General features: G+C 33.6%; 2 protein-coding genes across 6 annotated transcripts; one reads left to right on the forward strand and one right to left on the reverse strand.

The window, feature by feature from the left end:
* The first annotated feature begins 5760 nt into the window (after positions 1 to 5760).
* LOC107478301 (uncharacterized) lies at positions 5761 to 8366 on the forward strand. Its single transcript, XM_016098436.3, has 4 exons — positions 5761 to 5936; positions 7473 to 7695; positions 7815 to 7891; positions 8073 to 8366. The coding sequence occupies exons 2-3, from the start codon at positions 7477 to 7479 to the stop codon at positions 7869 to 7871; spliced, it is 276 nt and encodes a 91-aa protein (XP_015953922.1). The 5' UTR covers positions 5761 to 5936; positions 7473 to 7476; the 3' UTR covers positions 7872 to 7891; positions 8073 to 8366.
* A 79-nt stretch (positions 8367 to 8445) lies between these two features.
* LOC107478300 (uncharacterized) lies at positions 8446 to 14039 on the reverse strand. 5 transcript variants are annotated; one of them, XM_052259123.1, is made up of 13 exons: positions 13794 to 14037; positions 12860 to 12973; positions 12578 to 12688; positions 12429 to 12491; positions 12220 to 12333; positions 11986 to 12135; positions 10511 to 10588; positions 10206 to 10427; positions 10041 to 10127; positions 9376 to 9495; positions 9021 to 9072; positions 8836 to 8899; positions 8446 to 8743 (listed from the first exon to the last, which is right to left on the reverse strand). In XM_052259123.1, the coding sequence occupies exons 1-13, from the start codon at positions 13932 to 13934 to the stop codon at positions 8737 to 8739; spliced, it is 1323 nt and encodes a 440-aa protein (XP_052115083.1). In that variant the 5' UTR covers positions 13935 to 14037; the 3' UTR covers positions 8446 to 8736. The 5 variants fall into 5 exon arrangements, with proteins under 5 accessions (XP_052115083.1, XP_052115082.1, XP_052115081.1 ...); XM_052259122.1 differs by having other exon boundaries at positions 8446 to 8899; positions 12241 to 12333; positions 13794 to 14039; XM_052259121.1 differs by having other exon boundaries at positions 8446 to 8899; positions 10047 to 10127; positions 13794 to 14039.
* Between the last annotated feature and the right edge of the window lie 1149 nt (positions 14040 to 15188).

Here is a 15188-nt window from a genome sequence, read left to right on the forward strand (position 1 = left end):
AGCAAAGCAAGGCACCAACGGGCTGAAGTAGAGAAGAACCCGATCCAAGCCCGAAATTAATTTTCAATTTCCCACCATCTTGCCTTAACAGAAGCAACGTTTCTCTCCTCTCTAATCAAGTCACATCGAGGCTTCAGAAAAGTAAGAAAGAGAAAGAGAGAGAGCTTCTTCCATAAGCTTTTCACCGAAGAAGAGAGAAAGAGAAAGATTAAGCTAGAAAGGAAAATATCAAATCACCCAGATCAAACCAAATCTAGATTTGATTAAAGGTAACCCATTTCCTCTTGCATGTATCAAATCTTCATCTCTACTTCCCAACACTCTGCTCTATCCGAAATGGATACAAAGGAAAGAGGATTTTTGTTCTTCTCTGCTGTGTATCTATGGTCTTAAACAAGACTTGGGGACCAAGTTGGTTTTTAAGGGCTCAGATCAAGTTGACCATTGGAAGATTCCTATGGTTGCTGTTTTATGGCTTTCAGCCAAGATGAGGAAGTCAGAAGGAGAGTTTCTATTCTGAGGATTATTGAGAAAAAGTGAATCTGTGGTTGGTGAAGCTCAAGGCTCAAGGTGTTGACCTTGGGAGAAGGTCCCAGCAACATGCAAGGAGAATAAAAGAAGACTTCTTGCTCATTCAGAACCAAGGGAAAAAAATCAGAGAGTGAGAACAGTGTTCTGTTAAGAAGTTCATCTACTTGGATAATGCTTTCTTTCAAAGAAGCATTCGGCCAATACTGAAGAACTGCATCTGAGGTTTGCGAATCTGGTTTTGCACATAGCTAAGAGGCTGCTGATGAAGTCAATCTCCTTCATGTTTTACTGATTGTAATGTACTTTTCTAAGTTTATCTTTCTGTAATTTCTTGTGAGAAAAGGCATTGTGAGAAAGCTCAAGTAAACGTCATGAGTGGAAAAGGCTGAGTGATACACTTGAGAGAAAAGTCTAGAGTTATTTTCTGATTTCTTTAAGTTGGTTAAGTATCTTGTATCTTATACCTGTTTGGTATCCCTTTCTTAGTTGGGTTAGCACTAAGAGTGAGTAGTTAGGAGTTAGCATAGCCAATGTCAAGTTAGGTTAGAACTTGAGTGTGAAATTGGTGTATGTAATACTGTTAACTATAGTGAAATTCTTCCATAATTGTGGAGGAGACTGGATGTAGGTTGCATAGCACAAGGCAACCGAACCAGGATACATGCTGGTGTTCGCTTTTTTCTTCTCTGCTGAGTTCTGTTTTCTGATATTCATGAGACAAAAATAAATTTGTCTCATAAATTTCCGCTGCTGAGTTCAAACAGAATCAGAATTGAAATTTTGTTTAAAAAGGGTCATAACAGAAACTTAAAAGGAAGGCATAGATTCAACCCCCCTTCTCTAAGCCTACCACAACCTTCATAATTTTTCAATCTGTTGTACTTTATTAGCTAACTGAGCCAAGTCTAAAAATTGTTGATTCACTAATTTCTTTCGAATATTAAAATCAAGACCATTAATTGCCATCTTGACTACCTCAGGTTCAGGTATATGAGTAAAACATTTGTTTCTCATATTCTTAAATCGCATGAGATAGTCATCGATTGATTCCATCTTTTCTCTCTTTACTGTAAATAAATCAGATAAAGTCACTTTCATTTCACATCAAAAGAAATAATCATGAAAGCTTCTTTCTAATTGGACCCAACTATGGATCGAGTTAGGTTGCAACTTTAAAAACCATGTAAATGTATTTTTTGTCAGGAAAGAAGAAAAATATCTCATTTTCAAATATTCATTACCTGCTAGTTCCCCAATCGACTGCATAACGAGCTATATACTTGATAGTCAATTTTCCACTTTCACTTGCAAATTTAGTGAGGAATTTTGGGACTTTGATTCCCCAAAGGGAGTTCAACTTGCAAAACATAATATGAAAATAGAGAGATAAAATAAGGTTGATTCGTCACCCCTATATTAAATCATGCCCTATATAAGATTTGTTCGACGGCTTGGGTTATGTTTTGAACATAAGCTTAAGCAGCATTATTTGCTTTAGCCTCGTTTACAACCATGTTTGGATGATTTCTTCTGTTTAAAATTACTTGAGGATAATTTGCATGCGATCCATGCACTCCACTATGGGTGGTGCAAACGGTCGATTAATTGTCCCTGCAATATATCATCGATCCGTTGAGCTAATTTCTCTATTCTTGCACTATTATTTTCCACTATTGGATTTAAAACTGTAGCCATCTGTTGTGTGAGCATATTTACTAGATCATGATGACTATCTTCTATTTATTGTCGAAACACAACCAAAGATTTGACTGTATTTAGAGATGTGGTCCTGATTGGAACCTGTCTCGACATCTCCAAAAATATAAATCCTCGTCCTATTCCAGTTGGCGACCTTGTGGAGGTTGTCGCTGTGCCTTGTATGGGAAACACATTTGGCATCATTAAGATGAGTTGCGAGAACTTAGGAACTAACCCCAAATGTAGGAGGTTATTCATCAAATATTGATAAGTATTATAATTTACCACATTAAGATTATAGTTAGTTGGTATATCCACTGGAGGGTAACTTTGAGGAGGTGTAGGGTTATATAAGGGGTTATATAAGGGGTTATTCCTTGTAGTGACCATGCCTCCCATATATCCCATATTGGAATTTTTGAGTGGTGGAGAATTATTTGGAAGTAACCCATATAAAGGCCACGTAGTGGTCACAATCGAAGAAATTTCTTTTGTTATCACAGGGTCCATCCTTCGACTTGAGGTGCTTACTTGCGGAACGTCTATCTCCGAGCATCTTGTATGTTCTCCAATATCTTTATTCAACATATCAGTTGAAATAGAGGCTCTATCAGATATTATTAATTTGTCACTGTAAAATTACATGCAAAATTTGACACATTAACTTAATTCGCGTTCCAATGGGTGTGCCAATTTGTTTTACTTGATTATTTGTTATCTCGATAGGGTGTCGAATTAAGCTTGTATCAAAATCTTAATTCAAGAAGCAGATATGACTCCTCTTAAAAGAATGGGCTCGATCTGAAATTTTCTTAGTGTTTATATCGAAACAAAAAAATAAATGAAGGTTAAAATAGAGAAGAAAGGAAGTAAAACTTGAAAATAAAATACTTAAAAGAAAAGGAATAATATAACGTAAAAATATAAAGATAAAACAAATGAAAAGTTGACAAATAAATGAGAACTTTTAAATAAAACAGCAAATAAAATTGAAAATTTAAAAGAAATTATAATACCTGGAAAAAAAAAAGGAATGCAACAAAATAAATTAAAAATTGACTCTAAACACTCACATGCACTTAAATCTATAGTTTTTCATGGCGTTAGTGTGACTTAAATTTTGTAGAGTTTTATATGATAATGAAGTGGTCAGATGGAAGTTCCTCATTCCTTCTAGACTTCTTCTATTTATAGACTACAAGCATAATCTTTTCCACCATCTGACTTCCTACGATCTGGTTTTTCCCTTTCTCTCGAGCCACGCAACAACCTTGCCTTGACCCTAAATGACCTTGTTTTTCAATTTGGACATTCCACTGTTTTCTCATCTCTTGGTTGCCAAACCCCACATTCGGTACTGGTCTATCCATTTGGATCATGTGCCATCAACTGATTTTTTATCTATATTTTTTGATCCAACTTATATAATGCAGTCGACGTCTATCTAATTCTATAATAGTTGAATTGAGACTGGTCGAATTTTGTATTAACAAATAGATAAACCTAACTAGTAGTAAGAAAAATATCAAAAGAAAGTGTTTCTAATTATTTGTCCCAAAATATATTTCACTTGTGCATTGCTATGGAAATTAGTTTGGAAATAACATCATCATCTTCCAACTTTTCTTCATCTAATTAACCACTTTTAACAAGGTAAAATTCAAATAAAATTTCTATTAATTTCAAGCACACGAACTAATATAATTTTGTACCTAGTTGGGCCTACTGATGCACTGTTGTATTGTTCATCGTCTAAACTAGAATAAAAATTGAAGAGAAATAAATCAGAGGATACGTAAGAACAAATCAATAACTAAATTATTTAAAGATTACAAGGAGTATTACCATCACATCAGGCATTGGGTAGCTAGCAGAGGAGTATTAGACACAAGTTGTTGTGCACAAGTAGGGTACTTAGAATCCCCACTAGTAGATTTTGTTGTATCAGCCATTAGATCGAAGAGACTGTTGTTGTGCCAACATAGCAAGTTGTTGTTGATGAGTAGAAAATGGAGATGTCATGTTGCTCTAACATCCATCTAAAATAGTTAGATAAAATCATATTCAAGATATTGTTTTGACTTTACATTATTAAACTATGTTAATGTATGCTTGTAAACAACCGAAACCCTAGAAATTGATTACTAAACTGTGTCTAGAAAAACTCATGACTTTGACTATTTTGAGAGTGAAATATTTTTTTTAATTTATTGAGTTAATTTTATAGTTCATTATTCATATTATTTACAAAAGTCATTGTCCACTTAACAAAACCGATTGGATTATAACTCATACTTGAATAAGGTGTATTAGTGAACGAAGAAGGTAGAAGTTTTGCTTTGGGTTCATTACTACAAATATGTTTAAATAAATTAAGAATTTGTTGTGTGAGAGTGTGTACATCAAATAATGAGAACATATCAAGTTCAACTCCCTAAAATCAAATTAACAAAGAGGCTCATGATATCATTTTTGACGTCTTTGTAATTTTTCTAGAGCTATACTTGGTATCTCTGTAATTGAAGGTTGTGTTGCTAAAGATGAATCTTTAAATAGATCTTCAATTCCAGAAGTTGATAACATTGTATTTTCATCTACTTTAATAATATCAATTATTTGATGTAATTTATTGCAAGTATAATTAGTAGAATATAACTTTTAATTCTTAAAATTCGATGACTTTATGTTAAATGAATTTTTTTTGCAATATCTTTCTTTTTTGTGAATGAAAAAATTTAGTAAAAACAAAAAATCTAAAATTAAATTATTTGTTAAATATAAAAAGCATGTATCGTTTATAAAATATATTATTTTATTTTCTTAACCTCTTAAATTTTTCCAAGGTTGATTTGTTAATTTGTATTTTTTAAATTATTTTTGTCGATGTTATAAATTTTCAGATATTATTTAATGGTGAAAATTCAAGTGCAGTTACTTTCACGTAAAGTTGATAGTTGAGAGATATTAAATAATTTGATTGATTTGATTAAATTTTTATCTAACAGCTCTCAGTTATCAACTTTATGTGAAGTTGACTGCACCTGAATTTCTACCTATTTTAATAGTTTATTTTTATTTATTATAGTTTGTGTTTATATTTCAAAGTTTAATGGTAAAGAATTAATTTATAAACAAAAAATAGAGTTAGAGGTGGCAACATGTACTCTACTCGTGTTGTGCGCGTGCGCGTGTATGCGCGTGTGTGCGCGTTTAGCTTATATAAAAATATATTTTAAGTAGATATTAAACTAAAGATCTGTTAAATATAAAAAATCTTTAATTATTAAAAAAATTATTAATTAATAATTTAATATTTTTTTACATAAAAATTAATTCTATTTTAGATTATCATTAAATTATATAATAATATCGCATCTTTTATAATCTGTAGGTAAGTCGGGTACTTATGGATTAAAAACAGATAAAATACGTAAAGAGTTAGAGTTGGCTCTAAATCTTAACATACCCTACTTATTGCCACCGGTAAATGGAGTTAATGAAAAAAAAAATTAGAAATCTTAATGGAATAGAAAGTATTTCAAAAAATTCTAATACTTGATACCCGGTAAATGTATTGCGGCACGCAACGTCGTTTAATCTGCGAATCATCTTCTTTCTAACGGTGAGAATAAAAGAAAAAGGGCATCCACCAAGGCTTCGAAATTCAGCGACACAGATTGCATCATTCGTCTTCTCTGTTTCTCCTTGTAAGTTTCCTATTTCTTCTGCTGTTAGGGTTTCAACATTTCTTTACTTCTTTTTTTTTCCTATATTTAATTTAATTTAAACAAAGAAAAATGCTTAGTCTAATAGGTTGGTTACTTATTCACTGGTTCACTCTGTTTCTGTCGGTATTTTTACTTTATGGGTTTACCTGTTGGACTCTTTTGTGCGAAAATTGTATTGTAATTTTCACGTTTTAAGTTAATTGAAATATAATATATAGGGAGAATGATAGATGGAGTATAAAGACTGAATCATTTAAGGATTTAAAGTTTTAATTCACTTGAAGTTTGTTCAAGGCCTTTGCTATGGTTGAAAAACCTTGGTTTAGTCGTAACCTGTCATTTGCTGAAAGCTAAGCTCTTCAAATTAATACAAGTGTTTAAATTGAATTTGATCTTGTTTACTTCTACATTGGCTCTATATACTGCACTTGAAGTTGTATTGCTTTGAAATTTTAATATAGCTGTTGAGCCAGATGGTAAAATTTCATCCTACTCTCTTATTCAACTTGAAGCATTCACCTTGCCAAAGGATATTAATGTTAGAGAGAGATAAATAAGTCCCGACTTAAATATCTCATATTTTAGAAAGTGAGGGGGCATTTTTGTATTTTCAATTTATCATGGATTTATTTGTCTTTGAATTAAAAAGTCAAGGACCAATTTTTCTTTTTCTCTTGATCTTAATATTCTGCTGCTGCTTGGGTCCTCATCTTTTGATTCTCTTAATTCGTGGGGGTGGAGTTGTAAATCGAAATAAAATTGTCATTTCTGCTATTAAAAAATAGCTTTTTTTAAATAAAAATTTCTATCATATGGCAAATGGTTTGCAAATGACCCTTCGTTAGATTTGGTTGATAAGCTGACCCCACTTAGTGGGACAAGGCTTTGTTGTTGTTGTTAGATTTGGTTGATACAAAATACATGTTGACTAGGCTTTTCAGTTTGTAACTTTTGAAAGTAGTTGCTTTCGTTTCATGGACCACTGGAAATCTGGAATGTTATCTCTGGCTTTTAGTTCTCAATAAATTTATATTCTGAGGTTGTATTGAGACCCTGAAACATTTTTGGAACACATCTTGCTGTGTGTTGGCTCTTTTTCTTGGGTATGGAAATAAAAGTAGTGATATACCTTAACATTGTAATTTTTGGTGTTTTTTAAAATTGTGGAAGGTACATAAATAGGAGGGTCTGATTTCTGTACCTCAAAATTTTTTATTTTTTTAACACAAATCTGATGGTCCAATTTCTGTACCTCTCACAAATTGAACGGTCTGATTTCTGTACCTTTAACAAATCGGATGGTCCGATTTCTACTTCTCTAATTAAATGGTTCCACATTTGAGAATAACTCGCCCAACAGTCCACATTTCAAAAAAACACCATTACTACTCCAATATCAAAAACAAAAAAGTGTAATTTAGAAGGTTATATACTTATATTGCGCCCTTTCAGATTTTGCTTTCCATTTGTTTGCTTGATGAATTTGTTTTTATTGATATTTGGTAATTTTGGAAGAAACATGGATATGGTTGATCATAAAGAGGGTGGCAATACCCTTGATCAAATGGATATTGAAGATATTGGCCGGCCTGAACAACATAAATCAACATGGTGCGAGAGAAAACAGGCTGCAGTTGATGAAGAAATGAAGAGAATGAGCCAACTGCCTGCAAACAGTACCTATGTTGTTCATCGTCGGAGGGTTCTTAATAAAATTCTGCAACTTATGACGATGCAGGTAGACTGGTTCAGTTCGTGTTTATCTACTCTATGTAGTTTTATTGTATGACTCACTATTAACAACCTGTTAAGTTTCATAATGTATTTGATTTTTAACAAGTTACCCTGTTACCTCAGAGAACAGTATCACAAGAGGAGGAGCTGGAGCTACTTTTTGCTGGGCTGTCTTTGTGAAAAATTTTCAATTAACCATGGTTAGATTTTGTAAAATCAGTTTTATTATCTTCAATGTGAGCTTGATGAAGCCTTCAAGCATTTTAATTTAGCTTGATATATTGTACCCAAGTAATTTATATTTATATCTTAGGCCTTTTTTGAAGCAACTAACCCTGTTTGCTTTGCTTTTCTTGCTTTTTCTTGTCTCTCGATAAATAGAGCTCAGGTTGCTAGTTTGGTAATCACATTAGAAGACCAAGACATGAAGGAAAGGCTTGTTTTTAAGTTTGTATAGTAATATATAAGAAGTTTGGCAATGCCATGTCATGCATGACCAGTGAGCATTTAGCTCTTTTTAGTTAAGCTTTGGCTCTATATTAATATATCACGTTGCTTCTTGCAATCATTGGCCTCTTACCTTTAATTGACATGGCTCATATATGTTGTTATTGCCATGTTTTGTAACGGCTCTAGAGTTGGCATTAAGAAACAATTGTTATAGTACTATGGTTTTATAGCATTCCAGAGCAAAGATGTCCGATAGTATAAGTTTTTGTTTTAGGAATGCTAAACTACTAATCATCACATGGGCTTGAGAACATAATATTTGAACTTACACAATTCTTGTCAAAATTGACATAGATTGAGCAAATGTACAAAGAATCAAACTCCGATCCAAGAGTTCTATGTATAAAAATTTTAAATTCTAAATCCTAAAATTACGGAGCAACAATCAACCTTCTAGAACATATTTTCTTTCAGTGGCATAACACAATACTGGAACAGTGGAACGTATATGCCAGATTGCTTCTGAACCAGAACTCTTGAAAAGTTTCATTTGAAATTCTCGAGCAGTAAAATCCAAAGATCTTGTTATACAGAATTAATTCCTGTTCAGTGTCATGGTAGCAATATGAATCATGTAATCCTCTGAATGCCATAACAATATGTTGTATAAGCTATACTTAAGTGAGAATTATACTCCATCATAAAGATTTCAAAACTTCTCCAAGAACTAATCCCCACTGAGTCCAATGGGTGCCACCCTGCATTTTTGGCAAACAAAATTAAGATCATAAGTTAGTGTCAAGAAGATAACTCCCATAGCAACTCAATGTATGATTACTTGGCAAAATACGGCAAATGGTTCTCTAAGAGGTCCATCACATGAAAGTTCACTGGTGCTCCCATCAATAAAGGTTCCATCGGCAAATATTACCTGAGTTTGATGCAAAAAGAGTTACTTGGTATCTTTTGGGATAGACAAATAAGCATGTGTAAACGAACAAAGCGAATGAATCCTCTTGCTTCTTGGTTCGATCTTTCACTTAACAAGATCAAGTGTCATATCTGGCTATGCAATTTTTGGTATCATATGTCTTGTTTGAGTCTCACCTAAAGATTGTATTGTGCGAGATCAAACTTGATCTTGCCAAGTTAAAAATTAAATCGAGATGACTCATTCTTAGGTCAAAAACATAAAATATTTGTGCAAGAAAACATGGAGAAAATCTGATCTCACCTCTGATGCATATCCAGGAGTGGTACCAGCAACTGGTTTGGTATACGAACCAACAGGAGAGCTTCTCTGAACAGCCTCGCAGAAAGCAAGGAGATGCTCACGACTTCGAAGCTGTACAGCCTATTAATAATGGAGATTAAATTCAATATTCATCCAAGATCAACTTATATTTTGAAAGGGATGAAATGTGACAAGTGTATATCATAATTTTATATGATTTACTTACTGTGGGATTAAGAGTGGGATTTACTGTAGCGTTGCAAATCTTGGCATTACTTAATCTGAGCATAAATTTTATCGGCATTGAATTTCATTATTCTAATTGTTGAAAGTTTCTTTCTACTAAACTGATTGAAACTATAAAATTTCATATCATATACAAAATCAATCTGATAGTCCAACTTTATTTTCACAAATGTGCTTTTTTGAGAATGTAGGCAATCATAGACTATGTCCATCTTTTATTTATTTATTTATTTTTCTAAATTTAATATGCTTGATAGCTAAGCCAAATCACATGATTTAACAGTTGAATGATTGATAATATTCAATATTTCAATGTTAATAAAAAAATAAACAGAGTAAATGGATCTATTTCCACATGTACACACACACACAACAATATTTCATTTAAAGGGAAAATACAACAGAGTCAATAGCAAAACCTGAACTGTATCATGGCGAGGTACACGAGGGAGTGGTTGCACTTTATAGCCTTTAGATGCCAACACTTCAGCAATCAGGAAGGAACCCTTTACATGGAAAAATCCTCAATACCAACTAAAAGCAAGACAAACACAATCTCTCTCCTAAATAGAAGAATTGAGTACCTTGATTGCTTCCCCGACCATCTGGGGAGAAAGAAATAATCCTTGGAAAAAGGCTCGCATGATATCACCAGGGGTTGAACCACAATCCACCCCAAGCCCAGGAGCAGAAAGCCGGGCAGCAGCTGCTTCGACCCATTTCCTTTTCCCAGCAACATATCCACCACATGGTGCAATTGTTCCACCAGGATTCTTTATCAAACTGCCAGCAATCAAATCTGCACCCTGCTCATGAATGTACAATGTAATACACCAACACATCATAGTGCTAGGAGTAAAGCACCAGGAAATGTCAAATTATCACATACCACCATGGGAGGTTCAATGCTCTCAACAAATTCTCCGTAGCAGTTGTCCACCATGACTAAGCATCCAGGGTTTTGCATCTGTACATATATGTTGAAGGTGCATCATATCATGAATAAAAAATACAATGGCGAAAGAGTTTACATGAGCAACCATCCAAGTAATATCTTCTAGAGTAATACAACTAGGTACCTGAAACATTTTTAGAAGGACTTATAGATCCCTAAGAGAAAACATAACAAATCCTCAGGGAATCTTGCAATGGACTTATGGGTTCCTAAGGGAGGGGGGGATTCCAACTTCTTCAAAAATTGCAACGCTGGACTTGTCATCGGAAAGGGAGACTAAGAAAAGAATGAAACATGTTTAGTGCTACAATTCTTCAAAAACTTACTTGGTACCTTTTTTCCTTAAGGACCTATAAATCCATTGCAAAATTCCTTAAGCACTTGGACTTTATTTTTCTCTTAGGAACTCTAACACCATCACAAAATTCTTAGGCCTAACTATTCTATTACTCTATCTTCTACTATACACTCGTAAAACTATTAATGTCACTTTGCTCTATTGCTTTACACCTCAACTGAGAAGGCAGGTTCTGCACATATACATTTGATGAGAGATTATGACAAAGTCATAGTAGAAGCACATAGATTAATCATTAATCAACTACTGAGATAATATCTTCTATGTTAAGATCCTAACATGCTTCTTTGGTATCTAACTCAGCTCTGGATCTCCACATTAAAAAATAGATCACCCATGTGAACAAGAAAATTTACAGAAGTTGTGGATGGAAGAAATAAGCTTAACAGGAACAATTCATGTTTGTGTTAGTAGCTTGAATTGGAACAACCCAGAGCTTTTGATAATAAGCTCCTTTGTCCTTTGAATGCAAAATAACTCAATCCAAACATACATAACAAAAACAAAGAAACTCGAAAACAGCACACAGTATAACTCAAATATAGTTCTATCATTCTCAAATTTTAGCCACAGTAAACCAAAAATGATTTGATACAAACATGTGAGCATTTCAAGTTTAACATGCACCAGTTAGGACACAGGATGGTTGACAAGCAAGCATAAGGTATAATTCAAACTAAGCAAAGAAAAAATCAATGATGATAAAAACAGTGCCTATAATTCAATATTCAAAGTTCATATAAAATTCTGGACAAGATTCTTTTTTGGCAGGCACTAAGATGGGTGTATTTTATGCAACAAAGATGATCTTGACTTTTTATATTTAGGTTATAGACAAGATAAACACGATAATGTCCATCACGGAGTTCTATGGGAAGTTTTATTTATTTTTTGTTTCAAACTTCTCCTTTGGCAACCCAATATATTGTGTAGGACTACCTTATCCTCTTGTCACTTCAATTCTTACCTAATAACATATCCTATTTTACAGAAACAAATAAAACTAAATAATAAGAATCAAAGACCATAAATCCAAAATTTAGAACCTTACTTTGATTATTTTTATTGCCCTTCCTATGTCGTTAACACTCAAACTCTGACGCCATGAATAACCACATGACCTCTGTATGAGTGCACATTTTGTTCCAGGCTTGACAGAAACTGTCAATGCATTCCAGTCAAGTCCACCATCCTCAGCAAGCTATTGGAAAAATGTCAGCGAAGTGTCAAAAAGAAGGCTGATGAGTTGAAAACAAGAATTGGAAATAACAATCTATCTGCATACTGGAACTTCTCTGTACTTCACCCCAAAATCTTGGAGGGAACCTAGTCCACCAGAGTCCCTTTTCCCAATTACTTCCTCTAGGGTATCATATGGTGCGCCGGCAACTGCCAATAACTGACAGCTATATTAGTTTAAACCGCACTCCAAGAACAAATTCAATAGAGCACTCTAAGACTATGAATAAGTCAAAGAAAGATGAAAAATGTTACCTCATCCCCAGGCCTTAGGAGAGCAAATAAAGCACATGTGATAGCATGAGTACCTGAGAAGAACTGTTCATATGAAAACAGTGTAACTTCAAAATTGTTAAAAAGTACAAAGTAATAACTAATTGTATTTAACACGGAGAAAACAGAACCTGTGATCGCACAATAGCAGATTCAGCCCCAAAAATTTCAGCAAAGGCCTGGTCAAGAGCCTCTCGCCCCCCAGCTTCATCGTGGCCATAACCAGTGCAACCACCAAAGTGCTGATAGAAGTAGGTGTGATAACAATCAATTAGATCCCAAAATACAGAAAATAGTTATCCCTACATTATTACAACATCAGATGATCTTTTGTTTTGAACTAATATCAGATGATTACGATGATAAATAAACATATGCAAAAACTGCTTATTGAAGTATAAGTGCATTGTTACATGAGATCCAAGTCGAGCATTCTGGAATGCCTTTAGTACACGGGTGCTATTGAATGCAACCAAATAATCCACAGCCCTGAACTCCGAATGCAAGGCATCCACTGCTTCCACAACCTGCACTGCACAAAAAAATCCATTACAGTACCTGCACAATCTATAAGTTTACGAAGCATGAAAATGGACAGCAATCTCCACATACATTAGAATTCACCAAAAAGACCTAGCCAGGATTAAAACTGCTTGATCATGATTTAAGCAATCGGTTTTGCAACAAAAATGAACAATGGCAGATTCTTGTCCTACTAGGTCGGGGAGTTCTGCACAAATCACTGAAAAATTTTACATTTAGCATCAACTTTTGTCGTGTAAGCCCTAAACCCTAACCCTCTCCATATATTTAGTGATGATTATTGTTAGTGGGAGAGCTCACAGAGGTTTCCTACCAAAATCATCTGTCCTAAGAGTTCAATTTTCTCAGTCCTATATTGAACTCCGTTACAGTCCACAGAAGCACCAAAGTAACAACGTCAATACCAAAATAGTGAGGGGACCAAAACACTTGTGTTTTAAATTTGGGAACCAAACCAATTCATTTTAAACCTCAGGACTAAATTGATTCCGGTTAAAATTTTCAGGACTAAAAATTCAAAGAACTACCAAATCAAATTAAATAACTACCAACCATGATTTCTCATCGTCCAAAATTTCTATTGGCTGTAAGATTGCTTTACAGTCAGTACAAATTAATCTAAAATTCTAAATAACTTGCTGCCATATTCCACACGGTTCAATGCTTTCCAGTTTACAACCAACAAGACGGTATAGTGAGATTCTAGGTTTGAAAAGGGTAAAAATTCTTATGTAATAATAATAAAAAACGGTGAAAGAAGTGATGTTCTGTACTTGAGAGTAGTAGCAGTAGTGATAGCAGTACCTCGGGGACAAAAGGGTTGGCAATGGCACTATGAGTGACAGGAAGTGAAACCCGAGAGGCAGAAAGAACGCCATTGGTTGCCGCTGAAGCTCGAATAGGAAGCGCAGGATAAGAAGAGGTAGCGCAGGATATGACGTACATTTCTTCTTCTTATTGGTCTTGCGTCCCTCTGTTATCTTGGTGGATCATCTGATAGATTATTCCCTTTCACCCCATGTTTGCATATTATATGAATGTTTGGAGATATGATGTAACTAGCCAAATAAAACAAAAAATGAAATTACATCACTTTTTGGTAATTCCCAGATTTTAGTGTGCTACCACACGCCAACCCAAAATAACCGGCCACTTTTTTTAGGGGCGGATCCTTTTAAGTAATAAAAAAAAATTTTGGATAGTGTTTAATGTAGGATTTCATTATTTATTGTTTTTTTTTATTTAATTTTGGTCATATTTATAGAATTAAAAGTGAGAGAGTACACTTATTCTCTTAAGTGTTAAAAAATGAAAAAGATCAATTTTTCTTTTTTTATGCCTTTTTAGTTGGATTGAAGGATGAAACTGGAGAGGAAGAAAGAAAAAGAAAAGAATAAGAATGGGTTTTTAAATTTTTTTTGGTATGTTTATATGAAAAAGAATAGGATAAACATGTTTTAAAGAGTTGATGATCTAAATCAATTTTAAAAATTTTTAAAATAGTACACTTTAGTCCTTTAAATTTAAAGTATATAAAATAATTTTAAATATTCATTTTTGTTAATCACTAATAATGATTGCTGACGCAAAACATTCATTCGTACACGTAGCTATTAAGTGTCTATATGTGTACAAACTGATCAGTTTTCAAAAGTTGTGTTTGTTTTTATGGATAGAAATATAAATAGTAAATATTAAAAAAATGTTTGGATAGAGAGATATGGAAATTAGACATTAGACATAGTGTCTCCAAAAAAAGGAGTGAGAGACAAAGAAAAAAAGAGAGTATGAGAGATATGTCTATTTTAGTCATTTTGCATAATATTGTAATCCTATCCACAAAAACAAACGCAGACAAAGTGATGTACAAAACAATTCTAGAAAAATTTAAAATATTAAAATTGGCTTGTAGTTTTTTTTTCAACAGTATCCCCTAACTTGGCAGGTCAATGATTAATTCATCGCGGATCGAAACTCCATTTAAAGGTTTGTCGCTGGCCAATGGATTGCTGCATGCACAAGGCGATATTCGAAACCCCAACCCTTGTTTGTTTAAGCGGACTAGTCAGCTAACCACTAAACCAATCAAACTTAGTTTAAAATAGGTTTGTAGTTGATGCTGTTTATGCTACCACAACAATTATTCCAAAAAAATTTAATTTTTTTTAACTTGGAAATATTTTTAAATTTATATAGTAT

This window comes from Arachis duranensis, chromosome 3 (assembly GCF_000817695.3).
Source record: "Arachis duranensis cultivar V14167 chromosome 3, aradu.V14167.gnm2.J7QH, whole genome shotgun sequence".
Taxonomy (NCBI): Eukaryota; Viridiplantae; Streptophyta; class Magnoliopsida; order Fabales; family Fabaceae; genus Arachis; species Arachis duranensis.

What these genes read in the sequence shown, in the direction of transcription:
- LOC107478300 (XM_052259120.1), bottom strand. Translation starts at nt 13,934, where the DNA reads ATGTACGTCATATCCTGCGCTACCTCTTCTTATCCTGCGCTTCCTATT. An exon ending in CTGCTATTGTGCGATCACAG is followed by an intron (nt 12,492 to 12,577) that starts GTTCTGTTTTCT and finishes TCATATGAACAG; the next exon opens with TTCTTCTCAGGTACTCATGC. An exon ending in CTCGCCATGATACAGTTCAG is followed by an intron (nt 9,496 to 10,040) that starts GTTTTGCTATTG and finishes CATTATTAATAG; the next exon opens with GCTGTACAGCTTCGAAGTCG.
- LOC107478301 (XM_016098436.3), top strand. Translation starts at nt 7,477, where the DNA reads ATGGATATGGTTGATCATAAAGAGGGTGGCAATACCCTTGATCAAATG. An exon ending in TGCAACTTATGACGATGCAG is followed by an intron (nt 7,696 to 7,814) that starts GTAGACTGGTTC and finishes CTGTTACCTCAG; the next exon opens with AGAACAGTATCACAAGAGGA.